A 13415-nucleotide genomic window follows, 5' to 3' on the forward strand; every position below is an offset into this window, starting at 1 on the left:
GCTGATGCCTTACGAAAAGAAAAAAAAAAGGAGCTGAGTTTAAACTCGTACCAGTACATTTTTATATCAGCAGTGAATTAATGACTAAAGATTTAAAGCGATCCTTGGCCTGATGTTCAATGAAATATTTCCGGTCTATGATTTGTACTCTCGCGCACACAGCGGTGACGTCACGCGATGTTTTTAGTGCTATGGCGTACCAGGAAGGGGAGTCGCTTGAATCCTGGCTCAGTGAGTGAATAATCTCTTTTTAATGAATGAAATGAAACGAGTTATCAGCCAGGCGCATTGTTCCCGACGGTAGGCCGTGAGATGGGACGCTGTCAGCGTCGCTGTCCGGCAGTTTGACAGCTGGTGGAGGTCCAGACTGAGCAAGGCTGTGTTGTTGTGTGAGTGCATCATTAGCAGGATGGGTGGAGGAGAGAAGGGGGGGAAGGGGGGCGTCTACAAACACTATGAGGGGGGCAAGTTTACAGCTGACAGCTCAGTGTGTGCACGGATTGTTCAGAGGCACACAGATCCGACAGCACAGCAGCGTTTATAAGGCTGATATCGAGCAGCAGTGTCAACAATGGACAATGCATCAGTTATTACTCACACACACACACAAACAGGGAGGACAACACACACTACATTGTCATGATGAGCACAAGACTCAGAGGGATTCCTAACTTTTGATTTTATTTTAGTGTTTTCCAATTTTGAAATGAATATCAAGGTTTCAAGTCAGAACAAGAGGAGAACCAGTCTGGAAGTTTTATGTGCAATAACAGGTCATGGGCTGCTTCACAAGAAGTTGTTTAAATGGGAATAAAGGTCATCAAAAAGAGTGTTGTAGTGGCTTTTGATTGTGGGATTCTGATATATTCCAAGATTAGAATAGAACAGATTTAAAATACTTTATTAAGCCCAGAGGTTGAAAGGCATTGCTCAGGGTGCACCACGGTTTTGACCAGATCCTCCTTTCTGAGTCCACCTGTACACAGCCCATCTCCATCACATCACAGGCCCTAAAAGAATTATCAGTATCAGAAAGATTTTCATTGTCAGGTATGTTCAGCATACAAGGAATTTGTGTTGTGTTTTTGAGGGCAACAGAAAGAAAGTAACTGAAATTTGCATTTTTGTAAGATTTGGTCTGAAAAGTAAATGCTTTTTACACTTTTGGGGTGGCTTTGTCTAACGAGTAAGCATTAAACTGAGTTTTAAAAACTCCCCCAATTTCAAAAGTTGTAGAACTTTATCATAAAGAAGTTATAGTGTTGCTGAGCACTGGACGTATCTAATAGTTGCTTACAGAGATTGCTATGTCTGGATGCTGTTATTCCTTCGTACTGCTTGGTGCAGCCCAGGGACTTAATCTTAATAATACTGGGATCGGATAAGCTAACCTCGTTGCCTTCTACTCCATTTCTTACACAAGATGTCATTATTTGAGCTACAAAGGTGTTTTTGTACTCTGACCTTTTAAAGTGCAGCTGTCCTACTCATAATAGTTCATTAGTGATAAAAAGATTATAGATTTTTGTTTCATAATGTTGTTGTGAACATTGTGACTTTTATTGTGAAACTGTCTATTCTTTTAATGTTTTTCACAGGATGATGTTTCTTAAACATACTTTTTGAATAAAAAAAATGTTTCTCTCATAGATAAAGCCACCCATCCAACAAACAGACAAGAGGACTGGGAGTACATCATTGGCTTCTGTGATCAGATCAACAAAGAACTGGAAGGGTACACTGAACTTAAACACTAATAAACTGAGAAATTTTAGTTTTTCTTTGTTTAATTCATCTTTTTTTTTTCTCTTTTTGTCTCAGTCCTCAGATAGCTGTACCTCTGCTTGTGCACAAAATCCATTCTCCTCAAGAATGGGAAGCACTCCAGGCTTTGACAGTAAGAAACACAGCTTATAATTGTCCACAATAACTTCTAATCTTATCCAGCAGTTGACATGAATGTCTTTTGCACAGGTGCTGGAGGCATGTATGAAGAACTGCGGCAGAAGATTTCACAATGAGGTTGCAAAATATCGATTTTTGAATGAGCTGATCAAAGTTGTTTCCCCAAAGGTACGCTCGCTCATTGGGTTTGGAGACATCACACTTATGAAAGTGATGGGCCAGCATCCTAACGGCGTCGTGTCATTTCAGTATATGGGTGACAGTGCACCCCAGAAAGTGAAGCAGAAGATTGTCGAGATGTTGTACAGCTGGACGGTTGCTTTTCCCAATGAAATGAAGATCAACGAAGCCTACCAGACACTGAGGAGACAGGGTGTGTGGATGCATGGATCAGTCAGATTATTAAAACAGTGAATGTTTCCAGTCGTGAGTGTCTAACAAAGTAATCGGTGTCTCTTTTCATAAGGCCTAGTGACACATGATCCAGAGTTACCGCTGGACCGAACTCTGATCCCTTCTCCTCCTACACGACCAAAGCATCCAGTATTCGACAATGAAGACATGGGAAAGGTGAGGGGTTGATACAAAGACTATTTACTGTCAACTGTTGACCATACGATTTTGACCATGAAGAAATTATTTTATAAATTTGCAGCCCTGTCAGTCACACACTTCTTCATACTCTTAAGTATAATGGTAAAGGTTGTTTTGAAGTAACAAAATATTCAAGAAAAAAATCCAACTGTGTTTTCAAGTAGTGTTTCCCCATTTCTATCTTTAAATGTATTTCATTCAATTAGTGCACCTATTTATATATATGTTTATTGCGTTTTAAATATGAAAAAATAACACTATGTTAGTCTGATTTGATAAAATAGACAATATTATTATTATTATTATTATTATTATTATTATTATTATTATTATTATTATTATTATTATTATTATACAACATGTAGCTTCTGTCTAAATAGATGTGTGTGCTTCTAGCTCCTTGCTGAACTCCTCCGGAGTAAAAATCCAGAGGACCTTCAAGAAGCCAACAGATTAATCAAAAACATGGTGAAGGAGGTGAGACGTGTCCGAGCTCGCTGAATATCCGGCGCTCCTCCGCTGTAGCTGCTTCTCTCACTGTTTCTGTCACGTCCTTCTGTGCCGTCAGGACGAAGCTCGGGTTCATAAGGTCACGAAGCGCATGCACACTCTGGAGGAGGTGAACATCAATGTGAAGCTGCTGACCGAGATGCTGACCCACTACAACAAGGACAGCTCCACCGACTCAGACAAGGAGATCATCAAGGTGAGTTTGTGTGAAACAGAAACGCAGCATGGAAACCGTTTTCATGTTCAAGAACAAAACTGGAGGAGTTTCCTCTCACAATCACCATCTTTGTGTCAGGAGCTCTATGAGCGCTGTGACAAGCTGAGGAGGGCTGCTTTCAAAATGGCCACGGAGACGGAAGACAACGACACCACTTTAGGTTTGCAGGACTTGTGTTTTCTGAACCTGAATAAGCTGATTTTGTCAACTTATTCATCATGTCACAGTGTCAAATCCGTCGCTTGTCTGCTCAGGGGACATTCTCCAGGCCAGCGACGACCTCTCCAGGGTCATCAACTCCTACAAGAAGATCGTGGAGGGGCAGCCCATCAACGGCGACAGTGAGGAGCCTCGATCCACAGCTGGCCACAGCGAGAGCGGTGACAGACTTTCTCCAGCTGTTTATGCTCCATATCTGGTGCCATTTAGTGTTTGATTGTCTCCTGATACTTCTTTTTCTGTAACAGAGGCCACAGACACGCTGATTGACCTCGCCGGCCTCGATACCCCCAGCCCTCCTCAGCCTGCCATCCCCCCCTCCCTCGCCTCGCACCCCGCCTTGGCCGACCCCGCGGCGCTGCCCATCCCCGTGCTGCCTCCTCCTCCTCCCAAACGCCTGGGGGGCTCCCAGGGCAGTCAGAGCAGCAGCCCCAGTCACCCCCCGCCCAGCCAGGCCTCCACTGCACTCTCACTCCTGGACGATGAGCTGCTGTCTCTCGGTAACAGAAAGACCTCTTCTCTGAGACTTTTTGGACCTGATGAGTTCAGCTCTACTTTGATGGCCGTGTTTTCACACATAGAGCATCAGACTGTCTATTTAGTAAAAAGAGCAAAACCCAAGAGAAACAAGCAGCGTTGTTGAGTCAGACAGGAACTACAGATTAGCCAGTGCATTAAAAGATGTTGTTTTTACTCTTATTGAGTAGCAAAATTCATATTTTGGAAATGATAATCTGTATTAATCCAGCTACTTTTTGGATAATTTATTAATCTATATTTTGCTGCTTCTTTTAGTCCTTCATTAAAATGAACTAAAGATGTATTAATTTAGGTACATGACAGGACATTTTCTGTGTTTTGAGATTTTCAGATTATTTTAAGGATTAATAGATTCGTTTTCAGTGAAAGCTGCTGACAGATGCAACCCTAAAATGCTCATAGGTTTTAGGAGGCGCCTTTGTTTCCTTCAGACTAGTTCAAGCAGTTTCATTCAAAACTTCTCAACTGCCAACTAATAGTTACTGGACATATTTTCTTGTTTTCCCACACATTACTTCCTTCAGGACTGAATGACCCGCCTACCTCTCTGAGCAGCCAATCAAAACCTAAATTAGAAGAACTGTCCAATCAATGGACTTCATTGCAGGTACATCTTTGATTATCAGTGGCTGATTGTTAGTGTATGCGATGAGGAAAGGTAACTTCTCCCTTGTCCCGATCTCTGCAGGCCCCGTCAGCAGGCGTGGATTTGTTCGGAAGTGGAGTCTTTTCAGGTCCGGCCGCGCCTCCTGCTGAGCCAGCTGCTCCGCACAGTCTGCAGAACCTGCAGGACTTAGCCATGATGGGGTTCACTGATCAGAAGAGGTACACGTTTATCTGCAGAAGAGCTGGCCATTCTGGTCCTGAGCTACAGTGCTGATATTTCTTGCAATAAGATAAAAAATATCTGAACTACAACAAAGATATTGTGACAAACAATTGATTGTTTTGCTGAGTTTTGAAAATGATGTGATGTCTATGTGATTTTCAGCCTGTCCAGCCAGATGACCGCCAGAGGAAGCAGCTTCGGGATGTCCGCAGCAGCCGCGGCACCCCCCCTCGTTCCCGGGCAGGGCTCCCCCTCCTCGGCCTCTCTTCTCCAGGGCGCAGTTCCCGGCTCGCCAGCCTTGTCCCACGCCAAGGCTCAGAGCCTGGGCTCGGCACCGGGCAGCCCCCTGTTCCGCTCCTTATCCCCGTGCCACCCTCCCCTCCAGGGCAGCCCGGCCAGAGCCTCAGAAATCTCCCTGAGCAACGTGTTCGTCCCTCTGGAAGCCATCAGACCCAGTAAGAGCAGCACGGGGGCGTGAGGGAGAGACGGAGAGTCATGTTCCTGTCTTGTTGACTGTATTCTCTGTCCTCAGGTAAAGTCTTACCGGTGACTGCCTATGATAAGGACGGGGTTCGGGTCCTCCTCAACTTTGCGTCTGACTGTCCTCCCGGCAGACCCGATGTGCTGGTGATGGTTGTGTCCATGCTCAACACAGCCCCCCTGCCCGTTCACAACGTGGTCCTGCAAGCTGCTGTGCCCAAGGTCCAGTCATTTCCTGTTTCGGAAGTTGTTTTCAGTGAAGACACTGTCTTAAAAACACTGTTTTCTTCATCTTCCAACAGTCGATGAAGGTGAAGCTGCAGCCCCCGTCGGGAACAGAACTGGCCCCGTTTAACCCCATCCTCCCTCCGGCCTCTATCACACAGATCATGCTCCTGGCCAACCCAACAAAGGTGGGTGACGGCCTGACACTTCCAGACCTCTCGAGCAGACACGCGTCCTTCAGCGGCTCAGAAAGGCTAACGTCCCCCCGTCTGTCCCCCGCAGGATAAAGTGCGTCTGCGCTACAAGCTGGCCTTCACGCTCGGAGAGCGCCCGTGCAACGAGGTTGGAGAGGTGGATCAGTTCCCCCCGCCAGAGGCGTGGGGTCACCTATAGCAGCGTGCACGCCCGCCAGCGCTCGGCAGGGACAGGCTGGCTCACGCTCCATGAAGGGATGAATGTGTGTGCGCGTGTGTGTGTTCACATCCATCCCAGAGAGAACGGAGGGCGACTAGAGGAAATTCAGCTCCACCTTTCAGCTTCACATTCCTTATATTTGTTCATATTTTGGCAAATGTTACTATCAATGAGGCGTTAACAGCAAACACTAAAGCTTTTATTCGCACCATGCCTGTACTATACTGCAGATAAGTAACAGAGCAAAGGAATACACAGCCAAAGTGTTTACAGGTTAAGAAATATGAGCCCAAACTCAAACTGTAACCAGCAGATGTTTTAGAAGACTTTAAACTCTCGTCTGGCTTAATACTGGAACAGCGTCCAAAAATATGCTTGAATATGTCAATTTTTTAAATATCTATGTCTTCAAATCAGGTTTAACGCTAGATTTCAGTCATGAATGGTTCCTGCTGAGTAAAAGAAAGATTTGAGTGCTTGAAAATTCAAGTAATGAGGATTTTAGACATGCTGAACTGATTCGTATTTAATTGTAAAACTAGCTAATGTAGCCTTGTGCTAGATTAGCGGTTCAACACTACTGTGTGATAAGAGGCGTTTTAGGCATCAGCAGCGACGTGGTGTCTGTTTGCAGATATGTTACCCTGACTTGAGTCCAACACTGCTTTTATTTAATGCTATTAGCTTATTTTTTCTCTTCTTTGGGAGTAAAAGAAGTTTGATTTGTCAGCAGTTTCAGCAGGGAAGGAATTCAGTTTTGTTCAGTATTTTTAGGATGTTTTATTATCCTACAAGTGTCAGTATTGGGAGTGTTTCTTGTCATATTTATCGTTTGTCTCATCGTGTTTCCGTGCATCACTCTCACTCCTTCGAAATGTGAACTGAATTAACTTGAACTGAAATCTGTCACCAGGCGGGCGACTTTCCAGCGTGCAGCCGTGAAATGAGGCAGTACTGAATAAATTGTCATAACTCAGATCGCTTAATCCGTCCTCGCACCGGATCCGCAGAGACGCCACAAGCCTTCACTTTTTGCACACCAGGTTCGAGCTCATCTCAAAACTGACGCCGTGAGTGTGCATGTGCAAAAAGCGAAGGATCCTGAAGACTCTGAATGAGTTGTGGGCCTCTTCTCTATATTCCTTAACTCCCAGTCATATTGGGTGTACAGAGGTGTGTGTGCGCGTGTGTTTTCTGTACATAGTTATGTACTGTACCGGCTGTTTGTTGTATGACAAGTGATGTGACCCCGTGACGTGTACAGTCTGAGAGCGTGCTAGGTCTGTACATAGTGTATGATGTACTGTTTGTTCGCTGCATGAAAAAATAAAATAAGATCTGCTGTTCATGTGGGTTTGCTTAATCGTGACTGCATTTGCAACGATGCAGAAATACCGATTTCAATTTGACATTAAGAATGTTTTATTATTAAAGAGCACAATTTAATTACGTGGTTTTTATATACAGTACAAAAGATGCAAAAAAGGATCAAATTTGAGCAGAGCTCTTCATGTGTTGACTGTTCCCTCCTTCACTATCGCCATGGCCAGATTCCTGGCCAGGGCGAGTCTCAGCAGCTCCACTTTGGTCACCTCGATGTCTTCCTCCTGAAATGACCATTACGCTCCATTATCAGGTTTCAATATGATGGCAAATCTTCAGGGGTGAACAGGTCAGAATCGTGCTCACCTGCATGGCCGGATCTGAGCCGGGAGCCGCGGCGTTCAGCGAGGAGGTGAGCTCCTCCAAACAGAACATCAGCTCGTACGTCTGACCCACTGAGAAGATCACCTGAATAACAAACAGCACAACACCTGTTAGGGATTACAGATCTTAATCAATTCATACTGAGAGCCCCAAAGTTTCCAAATAAAATAACCCCAAATCACATCGACTCACCTCTTTCTGCTCCAGCAGTGGCAGGGCGTCGGTCAGCAGGGTCATCCAGAAGCTCCGGGGGGCGATCTTTGCCGTCATGAGGGAGAGAAGGAGCCTCGCTGCTTCGGTGAAATGCTTCTCTCCATACAGCTTGTGGAACTCACGGTACTTCCCTGCAGTTTGAAAGACAGGCGTCACACTGATGTCCAACAGTCATATTTCTGAAGTCCTCCTTCCTAAAGATATAAAAAGCCCACAGTATGAGGGCACAGTTTGAACACTTTCTGCTGAAAATTCTAACTTTATTACATCAACACATCCATTCAGTAGTAATAAAGAAGGCATGATGAGGATTCTGTACTTAATTTAGTAGAATACTTTAACTAACAGTAGATAACATTTATTGTAAATGTACATAATTAACCATCCTTTTCAGAAAACTGGATGTTCTGCACATCAAGGTTTTTCCTGAAACGGTTCTCTCTTCTCCCATACTGTCACATGCTGCTGCATTAAGCAGCACACAGCTTTATTTATGCCTCTCTGTCCACATGTTTTTCTGTCTGAGACTCATGTGACATCCGCAAAAAGCCGACAGGGGAAGCTGCGTGAGACACAATCTGATCCGTCTGAGTGTCTCCGCGCTCCATGCTTGGACGAAGCAGCAGCTGAGTCACAAGCGGAAAGGAGAATAAATGTGTATGTGTGTGTGTGTGTGTTCCCTGTTTGTACCGAGGAAAGTGAGCCTGTCGCTGAGCAGCATGGATGGACCCAAGTTATCTATCAGATCCAGATCAGAGAAAGCCCCTCTGGCACTGTAATCCTCCAGGAACCTAACGCAGAAAAACAATTCAAAGACATTTGCAAGAAGGAAAGCCACGTTCAATCAGCTTTAAAAGTATGGAGTGAGGCCAGCAGCCTAAAGCTTTTTAATTTAGCAACAGAAAATGCTTGAAGATTTAGTAACGTCTTCATTGAACTGACTTCTCTGAAATGAGTGTTGCGAAGGCAGCGTCTTTGGCCCTGATGCTCCAGGAGAGAGCAGAGCCCAGTCGGTTGTTCCTCAAAGCTCGCATGGCCATGATCTTACAGATGCTTCGCACTGGAAACAGACGAGGAAATAACATGAGAAAGAAACATTAAAAAAATGACAGCTTTAGGTCACTGGATTAGTGTGACACAGGATCATACAGATTACGGAAAAGAAATGTTAAGGAGTCAGGCGCACCTTGCTCTGACATTTGCCTCTGCTCACAAATCCTGAGCACTTTGAGAGCTTTGCGCTCCGTCTCTAAAGGGACCCGTTCGATCTGCAGCTCCAAGTAGACGCGACCAAACTCTGGGCAGTGGTCGAAGTAATCCACAGCCAGCTGCCAAAGACTGAACACACACAAACGACAACCAATGAACTTACCTATGTTAAAAATCTATCACATGTAAACATGACTGTATTGTTTAGTTGTAGTGCTGAACTAAAACAGGAGTTTACCTGTGATGGGTGAAGAGCCCAGAGGCGTATTCTAACAGCAGAAACTCTCTCAGGTTGGAGCCAAAACTGAAGACACACAGGAAATGTGTTGGTTTGTGAAGCATATATTCAGTATTACTGTTGATTTAGACTAAATAAATACGCTGTTTTCTTTTTCTTACTGTAGATTGTGAGACTGGAGGAGTTTGCAGTGATCCAGCAGATCTGTCAAGTGGGCCACAAACCACCAGTTGTTGAGAGCAATGCTGAAGTAAGAGAACAGAAAAAAATCAGGTTTCAAACCATGTGTTTACACAGTCTCAAGAGAAAACGGCAGTGTGCACGTGTAGTTTGCATGTGCTTTGGTCTCACCTGCAGTCCTTGATGACCTGATGGATATCAAACTCAAAAGCGGCCAGTAAGATGCTGTCCAGTGGCTCCGGGACGCTCCTCGAGTCCAGAAACATGGTCATGCACGACTGCAGCCCAAGAACAAACAAAGTAAATCATAAATGGAATGTTGCAGCAGTGAATGTCAACACTAAATGGAGTAAAATGTCCTTCACCTGCGCGTAGTAGTGCAATTCAGTGGGTTTGACTGTCGGGTGGGAAAACAGCAGCCGAGTGACAAGGAAGTGGTACCAGGTGCTCAGCAGATTCTTACACTCTAACAGAGAGTCTTCATCCCCCAGCAGGATCTGAAATGTATTAAAACAGATGTTGGACTCATCGTTCTGTTGAAAAATACCAAGTCTGCCCAATGCAGGATATTAATGATTTGTTAGATCTTTAAGGGACAGATTCCAATCCTTTTTTTAATTTGATATTGTCTGAATTGTATTATAAGAGGTTAAAAAGGCAACATCATTTTTATAGATTCCATCCTTTCTGTGGTTCATAAATTATCAAGAGGTTTGTGAGCTTTTTATGGACAAAAGAACTTTTACATTAGAGTATGTAAATAAAAAGCTATAATCTATGAATCCAGTTGTTTAGATTCTAAATCTGCCTTAGTCATGTCTCTGATGTTGTTTAAGTAAACACGAATCAAAAATGACCAAAAATCCTAGAAATATGACAATGGAACAATTAATTTTGAAAAGGTGTGAGCACGTTCAGCCTACTGTGTGTTTTTTTTTTTTGCATACAATAAATCTTCTTTCCAAGGGACACAGACCTTACAGATGAGCTCCAGATGTTGGTTGCTGGCAAATGAGTTGTCCTGCAGGCAGCGGTCCACTTCCTCATGCCAGTGCCGCCACTTCACATCAAACTCCGTCAGCGTCTGCGTGCCTCCAGGCTGATGACAATCACAGAAACATGAGGATATGAGGCACATCTGAAGATGGTGTTGAAGCTGAGATAAGCTTGAAATTGTGCTAATCTACATGCTGGGTGAACATTGATGTTATTTTGTTTTCCAGGAGTTTTCTCACACATAACAGCAACATATATAGTCTCTTTCTTTTTATATAAGTGACATATTTAGTAAAAAAAAAATGTGATTACAACACAATAGGGTTAGGGTTAGTGTATGCAAGTGTGAAAAGTGACTGCCCACAATTGTGACTTTATCTTACATTGTAGAAGGGCATCTTGGCAAGCAGCGTGTCCATCAGTTTGTACATGCTCCTGAGAGCAGGCTGCAGGGTGGCTTGTTTAACCAGCATCTGTCTGGCTTCTTCCAGCCTGCCCTGCAGTACATAGCTCACCACCTGCCGGGCAAAGACACAAAACGAGTGACTGCTTGAGACCTCACACTGCGTTCAACAAAATGCAAATAAATGGAGAAGCACACTCTTTAAAAATTAAATATTTGTGTGATAAAGTGATACTTACCACATCCCAGTAGCCACGATGCTCAGCAGGACTTTCACTTTGCAGCACTTCTCTGGCTTTCTCGTCCACCTCCGCCTTGTGCAATCTTACCCAGTCCAAGAGGTGGAGCAACAGGGAGCCAGCTGACGGCACACACAGTGTAGGGGATCAGTATACGTGCTTGGATTGTAAAAATCTGAATCATACATGCATGAATTAACCACACAGTGAGACTCTAACCAGGGGCAGCATCAATGAAGAGGACTTCACACAGATTCCAGATAAGTTCAATGGCCAAGAGAATGGACACCTGTGACAAGACAGGAAAGATTGAGGTTCCTTGTTATACATAAATAACAGAATCATAACAGAATCATAATATACACAAAAATCCTATACTGCTCGTAAAAGATTCACCTAAATGCACACAAGTGTGAACATTCTGTCACTGTCTCTGCTATGGTGTCTGCTGTGTACACCATTTCATTTTCACATCTATGATGAGTAAGAACCACTTTTCTCTGTGGATTGTGCCATAAATACAAATCCAGTAGTGGTACATGCCTGATTTCCATACTGCTTAGACACGTCTTCATCTCCTGTAGAAACTGCAGGAAGAAAAAAAAGAAAAGACAACTCAATTATAACCAAGTAATCCATACAGCACACTAAAAAAAAAACTTTCAATACTTACCTGCTGCTTGCTGTAGCTCCTCCATACAGGCTCGAATCACAGACCTGTAGTTTTTACTGATGCTGACAAATCTGAGGAGCAAGAAAGAGAAGTGTGTTAGTTTGTGTCTGACAGAGTAATTTATAAAGTGGGTGCTTTGACTGTATTATTCAACTCCTGTTACTCAACTGAAAGGAATATGCACAGTGAAGGGAGACTTACTGGGGTTTTTTGCTCTTGCTGGGGAGGTCCTCTCTAATTGTCTGAAGGCCTACGAAAATGTGGTGGGACTCGTTGAAGAGCTTTCGTAAAATGGGGGAATATATGTCCTCATCTTTTCTGACCTCATGGATGAGAGAGGAGCCTGATCCTTGTACAAAACACACAACAGAGAATGATGAAAAAAGCGAAAAGACTCAGCAAAGACATCATATGGATATTAGACACATACCTGATGCCTTGTACAGGGTCTCATAGACAAGAATATCACCAGGACCCCAAGCAAATCCCATGTGCTTTCCATCACTGACTGCAGGGACATTCTGTAAAAAAAAGAAAAAAGAAAAAAAAAAACATAATGATAACACCAACACATACAGCGGATACAAATCTGCCAAATATTACACATGCCAGTCATACAGAGACACTTTCAAGTCTTTCACAATATCCCACTGCCAAGTTTCACACAAAAATGGTTAAAAGCCTCCACAAATAGACAAAACCAACAAGTTAAATTGTCTTTTTATGAGCATAGTTTTTCCATGATTGTAGACATCAGTGCACAAAAGTTACAGTTTGTATGATTTTTGATTTACACATTTACACAAAGCCAACCGCAAATATCCATACAAATATAATTACCAACAAAATAGGGTAATAGGATTCCCAAATAAGAACGCCTGTTCCTTGTTATGTAAACATGTAACATTAGCTGACGCTATATTTGTTGGATTTCAACTTAAAAGAAAGCAGCACAGTCAAACACCAAAATGTACTTTGAGAATTGAACATGAACAGGCCAGATGGAATGCTCTTTTTCTAATGATACGGCACATTAGTGTATATCAACAGCATATGTGATGTGATGATTATTTAACCACTTAACTTCTCATTCAATCTATTAAATCAAATAGACGAATATACCCATATTAAAATATGTACTAGTCTGCAGAAGTGAAATAATACAAAACTTGCAAAAAGTGAAGTGGATGTCATATCAAATTATATGTAAATGTGAAAAATCCCAATACATGCACGGGTTCAGTGTGCTTTACTATGCTCGTGAAATAAACAAAGCGTTACTTAAGTTGACGAATAAGGACACTTCGGATAACTTTCTGCAACTGTGACACATGTTTAAAATATCTTGGTGCACTTTATAATTCTTTTAAGCGGCCGTGATGTTGGATCTCTAGGAAATACATAGTTTATATGAGGCATGCTAGAGTTAGCTTGTGGTCAACGAGGATAAATGAATAATAACTAAACAACAATGGTCACTTACAGTAACTGTTGGCTCAACGTCTACCTCCTCCATCGGGGGACACCAGTATCAGTACGACAGTCTCTTTAAAAAACGAGTGTTGAAGTATATGCATTAAACTAACTACCGCTCCATGCGCGCCGCTGCTTACGCGCCTCCGTC

General features: G+C 43.2%; 2 protein-coding genes across 3 annotated transcripts; one reads left to right on the plus strand and one right to left on the minus strand.

Moving 5' to 3' along the window:
• Nucleotides 1–100: 100 nt before the first annotated feature.
• gga3b (golgi associated, gamma adaptin ear containing, ARF binding protein 3b) lies at nucleotides 101–7259 on the plus strand. Its single transcript, XM_030090406.1, has 17 exons — nucleotides 101–231; nucleotides 1651–1735; nucleotides 1822–1897; nucleotides 1975–2073; nucleotides 2155–2278; nucleotides 2372–2475; nucleotides 2896–2976; nucleotides 3068–3205; nucleotides 3305–3386; nucleotides 3481–3606; nucleotides 3694–3945; nucleotides 4510–4592; nucleotides 4674–4810; nucleotides 4977–5269; nucleotides 5347–5516; nucleotides 5597–5707; nucleotides 5802–7259. The coding sequence occupies exons 1-17, from the start codon at nucleotides 120–122 to the stop codon at nucleotides 5910–5912; spliced, it is 2184 nt and encodes a 727-aa protein (XP_029946266.1). The 5' UTR covers nucleotides 101–119; the 3' UTR covers nucleotides 5913–7259.
• Nucleotides 7260–7349: 90 nt separating this feature from the next.
• Nucleotides 7350–13415, minus strand: nup85 (nucleoporin 85). 2 transcript variants are annotated; one of them, XM_030090407.1, is made up of 19 exons: nucleotides 13275–13415; nucleotides 12222–12312; nucleotides 11993–12140; nucleotides 11792–11862; nucleotides 11662–11705; nucleotides 11338–11407; nucleotides 11119–11240; nucleotides 10860–10994; nucleotides 10457–10579; nucleotides 9846–9977; nucleotides 9652–9758; nucleotides 9462–9545; nucleotides 9301–9366; nucleotides 9040–9191; nucleotides 8796–8913; nucleotides 8544–8644; nucleotides 7833–7984; nucleotides 7623–7724; nucleotides 7442–7540 (listed from the first exon to the last, which is right to left on the minus strand). In XM_030090407.1, exons 1-19 carry the CDS (start codon nucleotides 13305–13307, stop codon nucleotides 7442–7444), a joined length of 1950 nt encoding a protein of 649 aa, XP_029946267.1. In that variant the 5' UTR covers nucleotides 13308–13415. The 2 variants fall into 2 exon arrangements, with proteins under 2 accessions (XP_029946268.1, XP_029946267.1); XM_030090408.1 differs by lacking the exon at nucleotides 13275–13415 and having other exon boundaries at nucleotides 7350–7540; nucleotides 12218–12298.

Source organism: Salarias fasciatus, chromosome 4, assembly GCF_902148845.1.
Source record: "Salarias fasciatus chromosome 4, fSalaFa1.1, whole genome shotgun sequence".
In the NCBI taxonomy this organism is placed as follows: Eukaryota; Metazoa; Chordata; class Actinopteri; order Blenniiformes; family Blenniidae; genus Salarias; species Salarias fasciatus.

Coding starts and splice junctions, on each gene's coding strand:
- nup85 (XM_030090407.1), bottom strand. CDS start 13,307: ATGGAGGAGGTAGACGTTGAGCCAACAGTTACT. Junction 9,192..9,300: donor GGGCTCTTCACCCATCACAG/GTAAACTCCTGT, acceptor GTGTGTGTTCAG/TCTTTGGCAGCTGGCTGTGG. Junction 8,645..8,795: donor GCAACACTCATTTCAGAGAA/GTCAGTTCAATG, acceptor TTTCTGCGTTAG/GTTCCTGGAGGATTACAGTG.
- gga3b (XM_030090406.1), top strand. CDS start 120: ATGAAATATTTCCGGTCTATGATTTGTACTCTCGCGCACACAGCGGTG. Junction 232..1,650: donor GTCGCTTGAATCCTGGCTCA/GTGAGTGAATAA, acceptor TTTCTCTCATAG/ATAAAGCCACCCATCCAACA. Junction 3,206..3,304: donor CAGACAAGGAGATCATCAAG/GTGAGTTTGTGT, acceptor TCTTTGTGTCAG/GAGCTCTATGAGCGCTGTGA.